The sequence below is a fragment of the Danio rerio genome, chromosome 22 (assembly GCF_049306965.1).
Source record: "Danio rerio strain Tuebingen ecotype United States chromosome 22, GRCz12tu, whole genome shotgun sequence".
Taxonomy (NCBI): Eukaryota; Metazoa; Chordata; class Actinopteri; order Cypriniformes; family Danionidae; genus Danio; species Danio rerio.
Window position 1 is genome coordinate 9,372,576 of NC_133197.1, and position 15,383 is coordinate 9,387,958.

A 15,383-nucleotide genomic window follows, 5' to 3' on the forward strand; every position below is an offset into this window, starting at 1 on the left:
AAATAAAAAAAATAAATGTTAAACATTCCTGTAACAAATATTAAATTAACTGGCTTAATTTATTTAATTAACAAATTAAATTAGCTTTTACTTTAATAAATAACTATGTAATTTTCACATTTACATTTTTCTGAACATTTTTATAAACTTTATTTTTTAACAACATATATATATATATATATATATATATATATATATATATATATATTGTTTGTATGCCAATCAATGTATTTGTTACGTATTAAATGTCATCAAAACTTGTTTCCTACCTTAAAGATTGTCTGGCAATCTGAATGTATACTCTCATATAGGAGCCTGTTCAAATAAAATAGCACATTTTTTAGCAAACTATTACTTGTATTAAAATTTTTTGTATTTTTTAAAAAAGAAAACATAATATTTCACTTTACATTGCTAATGTGAAGAAGATAAGAGCATATTGAAGCAGCATTTATTATTTGTAGATCTCAATCATTAGTTTGGTTTCTTTAGTCCAGACCAAGAGCAAAACATATACAACACACTATACCATTTTCACCTGTTTTGTTCCTTTTCCACATTACATTGATTGTTCTGGGCTGAATTAGTTTAAATGAACCCAAATGAAGTAATATGACATGTTCCACATAAATCATTGGCTTGATGTGTCAATCGGTCAGAATTTTTGTAAGAGAAAATTACTTGGCATCTCTGTTATTTCTCTTTATGCTTGTCTGGTTTGAATGCAGCATTTACTGTAGAATGGCCAAAACAAACCTCAACAAAAAGGAAAAACTTTTTTTAATAATTAAATAATATTAAATATTGAAATATATTCTGTCTTCTGCAAAGAAGACTGTGTAGTAAAAAAATAGTAATTCTGCATCATCGACAGGTATTTCATATATGTACTATTTCATTCATTCATTCATTCATTCATTTTCTTTTCGAGTTAGTCCTTCTATTAATGTGGGGTCACCACAGCGGAATGAACCGCCAACTCATCCAGCACATTTTTACACAGCAGATGCCCTTCCAGCCGCAACCCATCTCTGGGAAACATCCACACACTCATACACTACAGACAATTTAGCCTACCCAATTCACCTGTACCACATGTCTTTGGACTGTGGAGGAAACAAGAGCACCCGGAGGAAACCCACGCGAACGCAGGAAAACTATGCAAACTCCACACAGAAACGCCAACTGACCCAGCCGAGGCTCGAACCAGTGACCTTCTTGCTGTGAGACGACAGCACAACCTACTGCGCCACTGCGTCGCCATATGTACTATTTATTTTACATAATATCAGTCCATCAATACCCAAGGTTTACAAAAAACATAAGTCACATATTGTATTTTTAATAAAATTCTCTTGTAAGCAAAACAGAAAAAAAGTGAATACTCAAATATTCACATTTATATTGTAAATATGACAAATATTTAAAGCAAAGGTGTGACAATAAACATTTGCTGAAACAGTTCATATAAGTAACCAACAATAAAAACATGGAATACCCTTCAGATGATGGTGGTATCTCAATGAAGTTTGGAACTTCGCCTTTCGACTGGTCACTCTTCAGAGACACAGAACTAAACACAGATGAACCTGATCCCACACTGAAAACACACGCACGCACACGCACACGCGCACACACACACACACACACACACACACACACACACACACACACACACACACACACACACACACACACACACACACACACACACACACACACACACACACACACACACACACACACACACAAACTAGCACTTTTTATTTAGTTAACTTCTATCACATAAGCTAGTGGAGAAATGATCTAATGCAATAATGTGAAACACTTTTTAGTAGCTGATAGTGCTTCATCTCTAAAGTTCAGTACATTATCTTTGGCTGGTGATGTTTAAATACTAATAAAAGTGCAAATGAACTGAGACAAACTCTGTCAACTGCAGAAACCAGAAGATGAAATCATTACTTTATAATTCCAATAAATAAAACGAGTAATTGTATGCTGAAATGTAAGGCTGAGAAATGAGTGAACTCTTTTAAATTTTTTACAAACATATTTGCTGATTTAGACTGTAAAAAGCGATGATTTCAGTTGTTTAACGTTGTTTTAACTTTTCCCAAAAGTCAGCTACGGTAGAAACTCTGTCCACTGGTGACTTATTATACTTACACTATTACAGACCTGTTAGCCATGTACTGTACAGTTTAACTTCTAAATAACAATAACTAACCATCAGATATGCTCCAGGGGTGTAACAGATCACGGTTGATTTTTGATGTGTATGGATCACAACCCACAGTTCAGAATACTCGTGACTCGCGGATTAATAACTTTTTTGAACTTGTAGTTTTATCCAACATTTATAACAATTGCGGAGATCACCTCCCGCATCATTCAAATCACGTATATGAAAGCATTTCGACTTCCCTGTAAAATATAATGATGATGAAAAAAAGTTGTGGTGGGACCTAAATGCTTTCTTAGTTTATTATTTAAAGGTGTTTTCTGTCACTGCTTGTTTAGTCTGCATTAATGCATTCAGTGTAAAGCTGCACAATTAAACATTAAAAGATTGTGATCTCAATTCAAACCCGCAAAATATGAATGATAAATGATAATGATTTGCATATATTTATTAATCCTTCGAAGTGCTGCATTTAAATCTGCTTTTGATCAAGAGCAATTCAGTTTAGACTTTTTTCAGTGAGTTACAAACAAATAAATAACATAGAAGTACTAGAAGAACATACAGATATGTTCTCCTTGTATATAACAGATATAAACACTGATGTTTATGGTAAAGAATAAAGGTGATTGACTGATTGAAAGTCACTTCACATTCTAATAGTAATGATTACAGTAAATGATGAGAGAGAGGTAAAAACACGCTGAATCAAAACTTTTTAAAATCCTGAATCAATATTAGAGTTCTTTTTGCAAGTTGAAGGAAAGATGACACCATAGCTGATGTATTTCTTTTAGACAGGTAATGTTCTGTTTTAAAACTATTTTAGTCACGCAAAGCTTATGTAGACTTTTGCTGTTTTATGAATGGTTTAAAATGAAAGAGTAAATAAAAAAATTAGAGCAGTAAACACAATACAGCGAAACCTTGAAACCGTGATTTTTTTAATCCAAGGTTATCATACCATCAGAAATTTATACCGGCCCATGCCTACAGACAACCTTCTTTCATGTGCTGTGCTAAAGCGACTCTGCTTAGTGGTTGGCCAGCAGCATGCAGGAATTGCAGTCATTTCTAAGCCATATTTACATGCTATTTCAGACTGAATATTCAGAGTAGCAGTAAACTATAAAAGAAGTGTGTCACAGGTGGTCATTGTTCAAAAATGAACCAATGTGAATATAAAAGCAATTTCAGCTCAATAAAGGAGGCTGGGCAGAATAGCGCTATTTACTGATGTTTTGTTGTTAAACTGAATAAAAATCTACATTATCGATGCTGTAAAAGGACCTTATGAAACTGACAATAGTGACATCAATCTATAATCAGAAGATTTTAGTGGCTGAACAACACTTCTGTGCATATAAATGTCTTTAAATGTCTTAGTAAAAACAACTACCTTTTCCCCATTTAACACAATTTTTACATTTAAAATGTTTTGGAACAGTAAACATGTCAGACTACATAATTAAAATAAACCACTGACTTCTATCTTCATTAGCTTCAAAAACACAGATTTCCTTACAATACAAAAAAAATTCTTTATATACCTGAAAAACAGTATAGCAAAACAATTTTCTGCAGTTTTAATACCTAAAACACAGTTATCATCTCATGCCTATTTGTCTGCTGTCATCACACACATTCGTGTTCCAAGAGGTGGCAGGGGAGGGACTGTGTTTCAAAGATTTTATGCTAAGCATTTAGCATTATGGCAGATCACCTACTGCACTTTTAAAATCCCAGATTAATGGAACTTGACGCTGGTGGATGTTGTAGCAATTACATTATTCAACCAAAAGGTGGCGACAAACATCTATCAAAATTATGACACTGAATAGGTTTTCAAAAATGATACATCTATAATAAAACATGAAGTTTTGTGTGTGAATTGTTTAATCTTAAATTGAAAATAAATATAAGTTGTACAAGATGCTAGATTTCTATATTTATCATTATCAGCAACAGTAGCAAAAATCAGTTTTAGTATTGAATATTTTCTTTTTTTTAGCTGGTTCTTTCTTGATTTTTTATTTTATTCAAATGACAGGTTCTACATTATGTTTTTTAAAGCCAATGTTTTTTTAGTAATATTTATTTTTTCAAAATTGAAAGCAAATGATCCAAAATTATACTGATCCAAAAAATGGTCCAATCCGTGACTCAAAAAACCATAGTGTGATCCAAATCGTGAGATTTGTGATCCGTTAAACCACTAATATGCTACAAATAAACATGATTGGATAATGCTATTCTGAGGTTGTAAAGGACTTTAGCTGTGCTCTGTTTAATTAATTTTACACATCACCAATATTCTGCAAATTAAGGCCCCGTTTACACTAATATGTCTTCGTTTTAAAACGCATAAGTTTTGCGACGGTTACGCCAACCGTCCACACTACGCCGGAGTTCTTGAGCACCGAAAACAGACCGTTTTGAAAACGCTAAAGAGACCATTTTTATTCTAAAACGCTGCTGCTCCGTCTCAGTGTGGATGTGAGAAAACGGAGACATCTGAAAACAGAGGCGGGTCTGCCGACATTCACCTATTTGATTGAGGCTTTTCCTCAATATTAAGTAGTCTAACGTTACACACAGTTTAGTCCTGCATTCTCTTCTTGTAAGTTCAGACTTCGCAAGTTTGATCAAGGCTGCAGTCTCTTCTTCTCAGTTTGATATGGAAAAGCAGACTATACCGAGGACACGGGTAAATCTTCAAAGGGAACAGTGTACTTTATAACTTCATTCACATCACCCTGGCTACGTTGTTTCACTTTCTCAACAATAAAATGTAATCATGATTTAAGGAACTGCCTATTTTTATTTTAATATTAACAACTAAACAGACAGCAGAAATGTTGAGGCGTCGTGCTGCATATTTGAGCGTCATCTTCACTGTGTGGATATTTATAACAAAACAAAGCCTATAACAACTGGCTTCTTTCAATTTCAGTGAAAATACGAAACATACCCTCTTTTTTGCTGAATATCAGTTTTAATAATCGATAATAGCCATTATAAAATTATAACATACAATAAGTTTATATATTATAGGAAATAAAGGCAAGCGATCAGTCAATATACAGAATGTACGTGGTTACATTAATCATTAACTTATCTTTGCGCTCAGCCAAAACACATTACCTGAGAACAAGTAATAGATTCCAATGACCAAAGTCAGGGAATATGTCGTTAGATAAAGACAACAAGATGAATGAAATATCCCGTTTATTAAATATAGTAAGATTAGATCCATCGGGAGATGCTTGATGAGCAATCCAACTAGCACAGCTCTCATTTGGGTAGATAGGCTGCAGCGCTTGCCCGAGAGTGTGTGTGTGTGTCTCGTGATGTGCATGTCATTCTTCCGTGACGGGAAGTCATTCAACGAACATCCTAAGTCTCCCGGAAGTTTTGTTAGTCTCCAGCAAAAGCACAATTACTACCGAATGCCTGCAAATGAGTGATAATCTCCCTGTAATCGCGCGTCTCCCTCCTGGTCCTCAAATACGTTGGGCACCCTTCTCATACCTCCCCACTGCATCCCTCATCGCTCTTCATACACGTGGCACGCACCTTGTCAGCCCCCCTGTTAATTTTTTAAATCTTTATCTTTGCCATGATGACAGTAAATTTCATTAGATATTTTTCAAGACACTTCTATACAGCTTAAAGTGACATTAAAGGCTTAACTAAGTTAACTAGGCAGGTTAGGGTAATTAGACAAGTTATTTGATAACGATGGTTTGTTCTGTAAACTATCAGAAAATATATAGCTTAAAGAAGCTAATAATTTTGACCTTAAAATGTTTTTTTATTATTGTTATTAAAAACTTTAATAATAATAATAATAATAATAATAATAATAATAATAATAATAATAATAATAATAATAATAATAATATCATCAGACAAAAATATCCTTGCCCTGTTAAACATCATTTGGGAAATATAAAAAAAAATAGAAATATTCAAAGAGGATTTAATAATTCTGATTTCAACTGTAGATGTTACAAACTAAGCAAATTCCAGAAAACTCAAATGCTTTTAAACTTTTAAAAACTTATAACACTGCATAATTTTTGTTTATACTGATATATGTAAACTACAAAAAAAAACCAAAAGGTAAACAGTGATTATTTAAAAAGTACAGTGTGTATATCAACATCTAGTCAAAAAATAGTATTACATTTAATAAAATATGAAAGAAGTTTTAAACAGTTTTAAACCTGTTGCAATCTAAAAAATGTATTTTTAATTGTTTTGGATGGACATGACAATGGTGGAAAATAAGGCCACACCTGTAACTGAAACCTCTTACCTTTTTTTCTCTGACCAACAACCTTCTCTTCGTTTTTCTGACATACTGAAGCTTGTATTTTTGTATTGCTGAAGACAATCAGATGTTCATTATAACCTGGACATGAAAATGTGTCACTGAGATTAAGATCATGAGTTACCAAACAATATAAAATAGATATATGCTAGCCTACTTTTTTTTTTTTTTTTTTTTGTCAGCTACATTTACAACTATTTATGTTGTGTTGCTTATCAACTTCTAAAACCAAAAGAATTGCTTTGGCTACAGAATGTTTTTTGTTTGCAAATTAGATTGCAGACCGTAGCAAAATGGAATAATAATAATAATAATAATAATATTAATAAAATGTATAAACAGATAAAATAAGGCTTACTGTTTTTCACAAGCTTCTTGTTCACAAACGTTTCAAACACTTTACTTCCTGGGGCCTGTTTCATAAACCAAGTTCTAAGTGTAATGTTAACATTCACCTGCCGTAATTTGATGCTATTTTAATTCACCTCTTAATAATGATTAAAACTTTAGTCACTTAATAGTATATATATATATATATATATATATATATATATATATATATATATATATATATATATATATATATATATATATACATACATACATACATACATACATACATACATACATACATACACACACACACACACACACACACACACACACACACACACACACCAAACATATTTTAAAATAGAACGATATGGAAACATAGAAATTTAATTTCAAATAATTTATATCAAAATTAACAAACTACAACATTCCAACTTATATTTTTTATTTTTCTGTATATTTTTTCCTGTTTATAAAAATGGGTGGACAGTAACATGCACGAGCAGTTATTAGATTATTTAAACTCAGATTAATTAGATCAAAAGATCTTCAGCTTGCTGTTATGAAACCGATTTAAGTGTGGACGTTAGTTAGGCTCAATGAAATCAGTTTTTTTTAACGTTAACTTACTTTAATCCCCGCTTTTCCAAACGACTGTAATAACAGCCCTCGGGTCGTAAAATAATTCAGAACATGCTTACATATTTAATAAGTTATAATTCTATCGAAACTGTATTAGTCTGAGTAAAGTTATTTAAACTTACAGCAATACAGACGGTCTTGTGGAGCAGAAACTTTCACCCCAGAAATCTGTAAAACACTTTCGGTAGGGACGCCGCTAAAACCCCTTTGTTCCTTCAGGATTGTTGTTTGTCACATGGTAAGATGAAAAAAAAAGAAAGTTTGTCAAAGCAGTGTTGGTTCATTCGCGCCATCAACTGGACATAATTGTGAAGCACAACACATCTGAGGCTCCTTCCTCGGGGCAGGGGTATATTAAAATATATATATACATACAAGAATGCTATATGGCAATTTGCATTGTGGCCAGGCACCTGTTACAGCAATTGCTCAAAATATCATATATAGAGTACGTAAATGAAGTTAGAAGACAAAAGAACAAGTTCTGTTTAACATAAAACTGAAAATTCTTTCATAATTTACTTACCCCTTACTTGCTCCAAACCTGTTCGTCTTTCTCCTGTTGAACACAAAAGAAGATATTCTGAAGAAAGCTGGAAACATGTAACTACTGACATCCATTGCATTTATTTTTCCTACTATAGAAGTAAATGTTTATAGGTTTTCATCTTTCTTCAATATATATTATTTTGTCTTCAACAGAAGAAGGAAACTCACAAGGGCTTGAAACCACATGAGGATGGGTAAATACTGAGGGAATTTTCTTTTTTTTTTCTACCGGTGTATATATATATATTTTATTACACAAGTAAAAACTAGCTGCATGGTATTGGAAAAAAGACTGACATTGAGATATTTTATTTATGGAGCTGAACTGACTCAACTGGACATCAACTTTGCAAACTGAACTGACACAGTTTCAGTTTACCAGGATAGCAATAAGTAGATGGCTGTAAGTAAATGTCAATCATACAAAATAAATAGCATGATTACTAGACACTACAGGTGTTACTATGTTTTGTTTTGTTTTTTTGTAGATCAGCAATATTAATGATGTGGATATAACTGCATATTGCATTTGCATGACTTCTCACTTTTTGCATACAATACAAAAGCAAAGGAGATTAACCTCAAAATAGGGGTAAAAGATTCCCCCTAAGTTTGAGCTTAATATGTTTATATAGATAATTTCATAACTAAACCAGTCATTCATTCATTAATTTTCGTTTCGGCTTAGTCCCTTTATTTATCTGGGTTATGTAAAAATTGAAATATTACAAATATTTTTGATATCTTTGACAATTCAAAACATGAGCTGAAAACAGAGACAGGTGACTTCACAACCCAGCAGGGGGGAATGCGGGAAAAACCAGTTCCTGCTGCATTTGCATCTGAGTATGCTGAAACTCAGCTTCATCCCCCCCATCTCACGCATATGGTCATTTCAATGTTTGAATGTTCTAAATTAACCAAACTGACTTTAACTATCATGTTTGATGTCATTTGAAATGTCTCAGTGTGATTGGTACAATGGTCTCATTCTCTCAGAAACAGACATAATCAAAACAATAAATATATAACTTCAAGCATCTTTTAAACCACTGTGAAGGGTGTGACTTTTCCACTAAGTGTGAACGCCTTTTGTTATACACACCCCCTTCCTTGAGGGAATTCTTGGATTATTTAAGGTAAGGTTTGAGAAAGGCTCAGGGCGATTCTGCCTAACCAGATCAGCCCATAACATGGCTTGCTCCATGTTATGTATATTTTTGAAGTCAGGAATGCATCTTTTTCATCTTGGATAAATCTTTGATAATTTGATGTTTTGTATTGATCATTTATGAATTGACTGATTGAATTGGCATAATACATTTACCTGACTAATAAATTATGTTTTGAATTATTCAAACAGAGTTCGTGTTATTATCTCTAGTAGATTGTGGTAATTTCATAGCACCACAAGCCCCTGTTCAGGTTAGTAGCGGACTACGGTAGACGGAGCATTGCGGCACGTTACACGATGTCTCTAGAGCTCCGACTAACAAATTGGCATTTATTCATGTATACTTAGGCTGTAAAAGGATATCTAAGGGGATAGTCCTTCACCCGATAAACTTTTAATACTATTTAGATAGTATAGTGATTATTCAAAGTTACTACTAGTTTAAGAACGACAGGTCTGCTTAATTCTATACTAATGATCATTAAATGACTAAATGGCTCTGTTTGATTTAGGAGGTAGCAGACCTATGGGGACCGCATAAAAAATATCCTAATCTGAGTAAGTAGGGTTTTGCCTTTTTAGGATAGCGGTCAATCGCCACTGTTTAGTGACCAAGACTGACATGCTTGTGCTTAAGAAATTGTATACTCGGCCGGTACAAGATTCAGGATGTTATAGAGATCCCAATGAACGAGAAAAACATAAAATGATGAACCGAAGAGAATATTCAATCATAATCTAAATTAATGTGAACGGAAACAAAATAACCTTCTCAATGTTTTATAATTGAAGTCATATAAAACAAGGATAAATATATTAATATTCTAAACCACCTCATACTAAAATTGGAGTCAGATATGAGTTAACTTTAATATAAATCAACATTGTGCACTGGAAAGACCGAACATGCAGTGAACCTTCATCCACCATTGGATACCGTCATTGGACCAACTGGCTGGACCCTACAGTCACCACAGCAGAATCTTTTACGCAGTGGATGCCCTTCCAGCTGCAACCCATCACTGGGAAACATCCACACACTCGTTCACACACACATACACTACAGACAATATGGCTTATCCAATTCACCTATACTCCATGTTTTTGGACTTGTGGGGGAAACTGGAGCACCCAGAGGAAACCCACACGAACATGGGGAGAACATGCAAACTCTAGACAGAATCGGCATCTGACCCAGCGATCTTCTTGCTGTGTTTCTTGCACCGCGTCGCCAAACTAAAGCATGTAACTGCCAATTTTCCAATGTCCTATCTACAACTAATTTGTTAAATCTGACCCCACTTCATCAGGGGTTGCCACAATGGAATAAACTGCTAATTATTCTTACATTTGTTTCATGCAGTAAACCCCCAATGCTGGGAAACGCCCATACACTCTATCAGTTCACCAAAAATGAATGTCTCTGTACCATAAAGGAAACACACACAAACAGGGAGAACATGCAAACTCCACACAGAAAAGCCGCCTTGTGCAGCTTGCACTCAAACCAGCTTGTTCAAGTTCATACACTACAGCCAATTTTCCTACCTAATTCACTTAGACCCCGTTTGCACTGCCATAAGTGACACAGATCGGATCTGTTCTATGACCGTGTAAACACAAATACATTCTGATGTTCAGAGATCCATTTCAGGCCTCCTTCATATGTGGAAATTAATCAGATATAAATCGGATATGTGACAATGTGACTGTATTATTAATTAATGGATTCTTGATGTTTAAAGATCTTCAAAACATTCTTTTCAGCAGCTGTCTGCTCATGATTTTGTATTTTATTTTTGTTAGGTATTCTCACTGTTCCTGTCATAATCAGAGATTTACAAGATCCACCATCATCTGTATCCTTAAGTGAGTATTGTTCAGTGTTGTGTTCAGTGGTGAATGTGAGTGCTGTGAGTAGATGCCAGCATCAGTGTGTCTGATCTCAGCATCAGTCTCTCTCTACCTCTGGAGGTGGAATATCAGGATAACAACACCTACAGTGTGGTCAACAACACCATCACGAACCACACCACACAACTGGACATCAGTCAGACCTGTCAGGCAAGATCAGGTAGTCATCAGCTTACAATGTACAACATTTCTCATTGCATCCATGTTGCTTTCACTTCTTACACACCACATAATTTAACTGCTTCTTCCAGTGAATAGTGACATGCAGGTTCATCTGTTAAATGTCTAGGTGTAGATTAACTATTATTATGTAACATTGGGCTTTAAATACTTTTAAGATACGAAAAACCTTATAATGTACTCTTCAACAAGTGGTTCCAAACTTTTATGAGTTTCTTCTGTTAAACACAAAAGAAGAAATATTAAACAATTTTAAAAACTTGTAACCATTGTATTTGTGTGTTTCCTACTATGTAAGTCAATGGTTAGAGGTATTCAACTTTCTTCAGATTATTTTCTTTAGTGTTCAACAAACGAATGAACAGGTTTAAGAATGACTAAATCGTGAGTACATTTTAATTTAGTGGTGAATTATCCCTTTTTGACATTCTGATTTTGAATGTTGAGTTTATTTTATTTGTAATGTTTGACTTGCCTTCATGATGCTGAGATGAATGATAAAAACACTGCTATTGAAATTTTCTTTGTCTAGATGTTTTTTTCAGCCATTTTATGGCCTTATAAATAATACTCTAATTACAACAAGAAAACAGGACATTTTAAATATTTAGCCACACAGCAAATCACTGCTCAAAAAACGTTTTAAAACAAGTTTTTGCTAGCTGGCATAAAGATAAACACTGAGCTAGATTCATAATTATGTTTTTTCCCTCTCTTGTAAATCATAGTAAACAATTAAGTCACGCTCACAGAGGTTGTTTGTTTTTTCTCTATTACAGAATCCAGAACTTTACGACTTTTCCTGGTTGTTTTCCTGCTGTTTTTTATCACAGTTATAGGTGTGATAATATTCCGTCACTACAAAAACTACATGCAACTAAAACAAAAAGGCATGTATTATGCACAAATTAAACTTTTTTTTAGAACAATTGTCACAGAATATCATTACATTTAAATATTAATAACTTTTTTATTATGAATTATAATTAAACAGCTCTGACTAATGAGGAAAATAGCGATAATACTGATGCAACATTTACTCCACACTGTGATCAGGATACGGTAAGATATGTTTTATTTATCTCTCATCCAAATCTCTTCACTTTTTGAGATTGTTTAGATTTATTTATTTATTTATTTTATTTTTTTGTTTCTTAAGTTACTTATTGTATGCTTTCTTTTGTGGTTTGAATAATTTAACAACCCCTTCAATAGTGCATTTCATCTTATACCATTTAAGATTTAATCATTTGTTGTTCATTTTTAGTGTGTTTTCTATGACTTTTGTCCATATTATCTTATTCTATAATTGCACTTTTTCACAAGAATACAAGATAAATCAAAAGTGACAATTAATTTCTTTTTTTAACCATCTTTGTGGGGATAAAATGTCTTGCGTCTCTTTTTCTTGAATGGACATTATGGAGTGCTTTCGTTTTCTGAATCATATTCTCATCTTTCTTTTGACTTCTCAATGTTTGTCTGTTTTCTGCTTTACAGAAAGCTGAAGGACAGGATCAGACGGAGTACTCAGAAGTCTTTTCGAAATGCTGATCATGTATTTCAGGGATGTCAAACTCAATTCCAAACCTGCTTCAACACACTTACGTGAAGTTTATTCATAAACTAATTTCGAGAGGATCACGTGCTTATGATTTATCCGGGTCGGTCTCGCATTTGCTAATCACTATCTTCCAATCATATGAGCCCTAAGCTACTATAAATAGCCACAGTTTTCCGTTCACTTTATCTTCGTTTGGAAGAAACCCCCCTCCTCCCCTATTCTCCTCCTTTACCTCTGATTGGGCGGCACGGCGGCCCAGTGGTTAGCACTGTGAGCCCCACAGCAAGAACACTGCCAGCCCTGGTTCCACAGGACCGGTGGGTGTTTCTGTGAGGAGTTTGTATGTTCTCCCCGTGTCCGCGTGGGTTTTCCCCGGGTTCTCTGGTTTCCTCCCACCATCCAAAGACATTCAACATACATAACAATCAAGCTTTTGTTTAACCCCTTGTGTTCCCTTAGCTACCGCAGCAGGGGAGTTCTGAGATCCACCGAGCTCAGGCTCCCCTCTCGCTCTGCCAACGGGAGGAAGCCCGGGCTCGAGGAGCCCTTGACCTCGGGGCTCTCTCCCGGGACAGCCAACCAAACAAGCTTTTATAAATCATCAGCTAAGTGTGAACTCTTGAAATGTAGGCCTCAAACAAGCCTAAATGTAACAGGGTTAAATTTGGCTGAATTTCAGAATTTAAAAAAGCATAAATGTCTGGATAATTCACAATATTAAAATGATATACTACTGTAGTCGATTACACTGTAAAATAAAGTATAATGAAATAAATCTGACTCATAGTGACACAGTCAGTAGCATTTACAAAATGGTGGTCTGCTTGGATAGCACTAGGGTTGTTGCTAGATCAGATATGGCGAGGCTGGCCTGGAAGTCGAGCTAGTACTTCACAGCACTGTAAAAACAGTAGTTGTACCGAGTATTATTTATGTTATCTATTAATTACCCAATAAATTGTATTTTTTAATGCCTATCCCAACCATAAACCCAACCATCACAGTACTGTAAAATTTTAATTATTATACAGCTTCATAAAAAATGCTGCTATTTTAATGTGCATATCGTACTTTCGGGCGGCCGCGTGTCCGATCTTTACCTAGCAGATGTTGCTGTATCAGCAATTTATTAAATGCTTATATTTGTTACTTAAGGTGAATTTCAACCCATGCAACAGTTTTATTATTTAATACTGTATCATATAGATCATCACACTTCACTTGATTTTAGTACCTTTTTTCACAAAATTTCACTACATGCAGTGCTTTTTTCCAAATACTATTCAGTTTGCATATTTTCGATCAAATCTAAAAATGTATTTCTGATTAAGGCAGGTACTTGAATGATATTTGATATTAGAAAATAGTATTTAGAAAAGTATAATAGACATATACTGTATTATTTGTGAGAAAAGTTTTAGTTTACTCTTTCCAGAAAAGTAATCATTTTGACGTGTGTTTGAAAAACAAATATAAAAAAGATTTATATATTATTTGTAGTGTTTTGCTGTGTTATCGTTTCCTTTGCTGGTCAACATCTGAACTAAACAGTTGATAATTGTTTTATTTCATTTTTGCCTTCTTTTAATATTTTATATTTTATTAAATCATTAAAAAAGGGTAATTGAGTTGATCCACTTTACCTTAACTTAATGGTGTACATTTTAAATAAATTAACACCTTCATGAAATAACTGACAAATAAGAAATTAGTAACTATTTGTGGTATTTTAAGCATATAACTATTGGGCAACAGTTTGGTTTATTTTTATAAAGTTTTTATTTATCTTGAAAACAATAATGTGAACTGTTTAGTCACAAGTTTTTCTTTAGCTTATTGAACTGCCAGTTACTATTAAGTAAAAAAAAAAAATTTTCAATTCAGTTTATCTTTTCTGTGATGAGAGCTGTCTGTGCAAATCAAACCTACATGATTTTCAGAGAGAGAGAGAGAGAGAGAGAGAGAGAGAGAGAGAGAGAGAGAGAGAGAGAGAGAGAGAGAGAGGGAGAGAGAGAGAGGGCTTAAAAACATGCAGACTCTGACTTACCCTGACTCAGTTTAAACTTTGATGAATTTCTTCCATTGAGCACAAAAGAAGATATTTTGAAAAATGTTGGAAACCAGCAGCCTCTGACATCTATAGGAACAAGAATACTATGTAAGTCAATGGCTGCTGTTCAGACATTCTTAAAAAATATCTTCTTTTGTGTTAAACAGAAGAAAGAAGCCTAAACAGGTTTGGAACAAGTTGAGGGGAGTAAATGATGAAAGATTTAAAATTTTTGGCATAGCTATCCCATTAATATCATAGATGTGCCTTCACCAGCCAAGTCCAAAATGGGATGAAGCAAAGGAAAAGAGTTTAAACCCCATGAACAAGTATATTTCACAATATTAAATACGTTTTTTAGGATGCATATGTCATGGCTGTTTTTGTGACTCTGGTTCCCTCTTCAGGCTGTTTGTAAGACTCAGTCACTCTGGCAAGAATATCCTGCTAAATTTG

At 33.9% G+C, this 15,383-nt stretch overlaps 2 protein-coding genes across 5 annotated transcripts in view; one reads left to right on the forward strand and one right to left on the reverse strand.

Moving 5' to 3' along the window:
• The window catches only part of si:ch73-286h23.3, a 192,114-nt gene extending 184,378 nt beyond the window's left edge, over positions 1–7,736 (reverse strand). For 2 of the 4 annotated variants that reach the window (XM_073937299.1, XM_073937300.1), the window contains exons 1-5: positions 7,619–7,736; positions 6,880–7,034; positions 6,507–6,602; positions 1,499–1,600; positions 270–315 (exon numbers count right to left, since the gene is read on the reverse strand). In XM_073937299.1, coding sequence (XP_073793400.1) covers positions 270–315; positions 1,499–1,600; positions 6,507–6,550 — 192 coding nt within the window. In that variant the 5' untranslated portion in view covers positions 6,551–6,602; positions 6,880–7,034; positions 7,619–7,736. The remainder of the gene's footprint in view (positions 1–269; positions 316–1,498; positions 1,601–6,506; positions 6,603–6,879; positions 7,035–7,618) is intronic. The other 2 variants (XR_659521.4, XM_005173997.6) reach the window with 1 other exon arrangement.
• The window catches only part of blf (bloody fingers), a 201,498-nt gene that overhangs the window by 5,685 nt on the left and 180,430 nt on the right, over positions 1–15,383 (forward strand). The gene's annotated exons all lie outside the window — the stretch shown is intronic.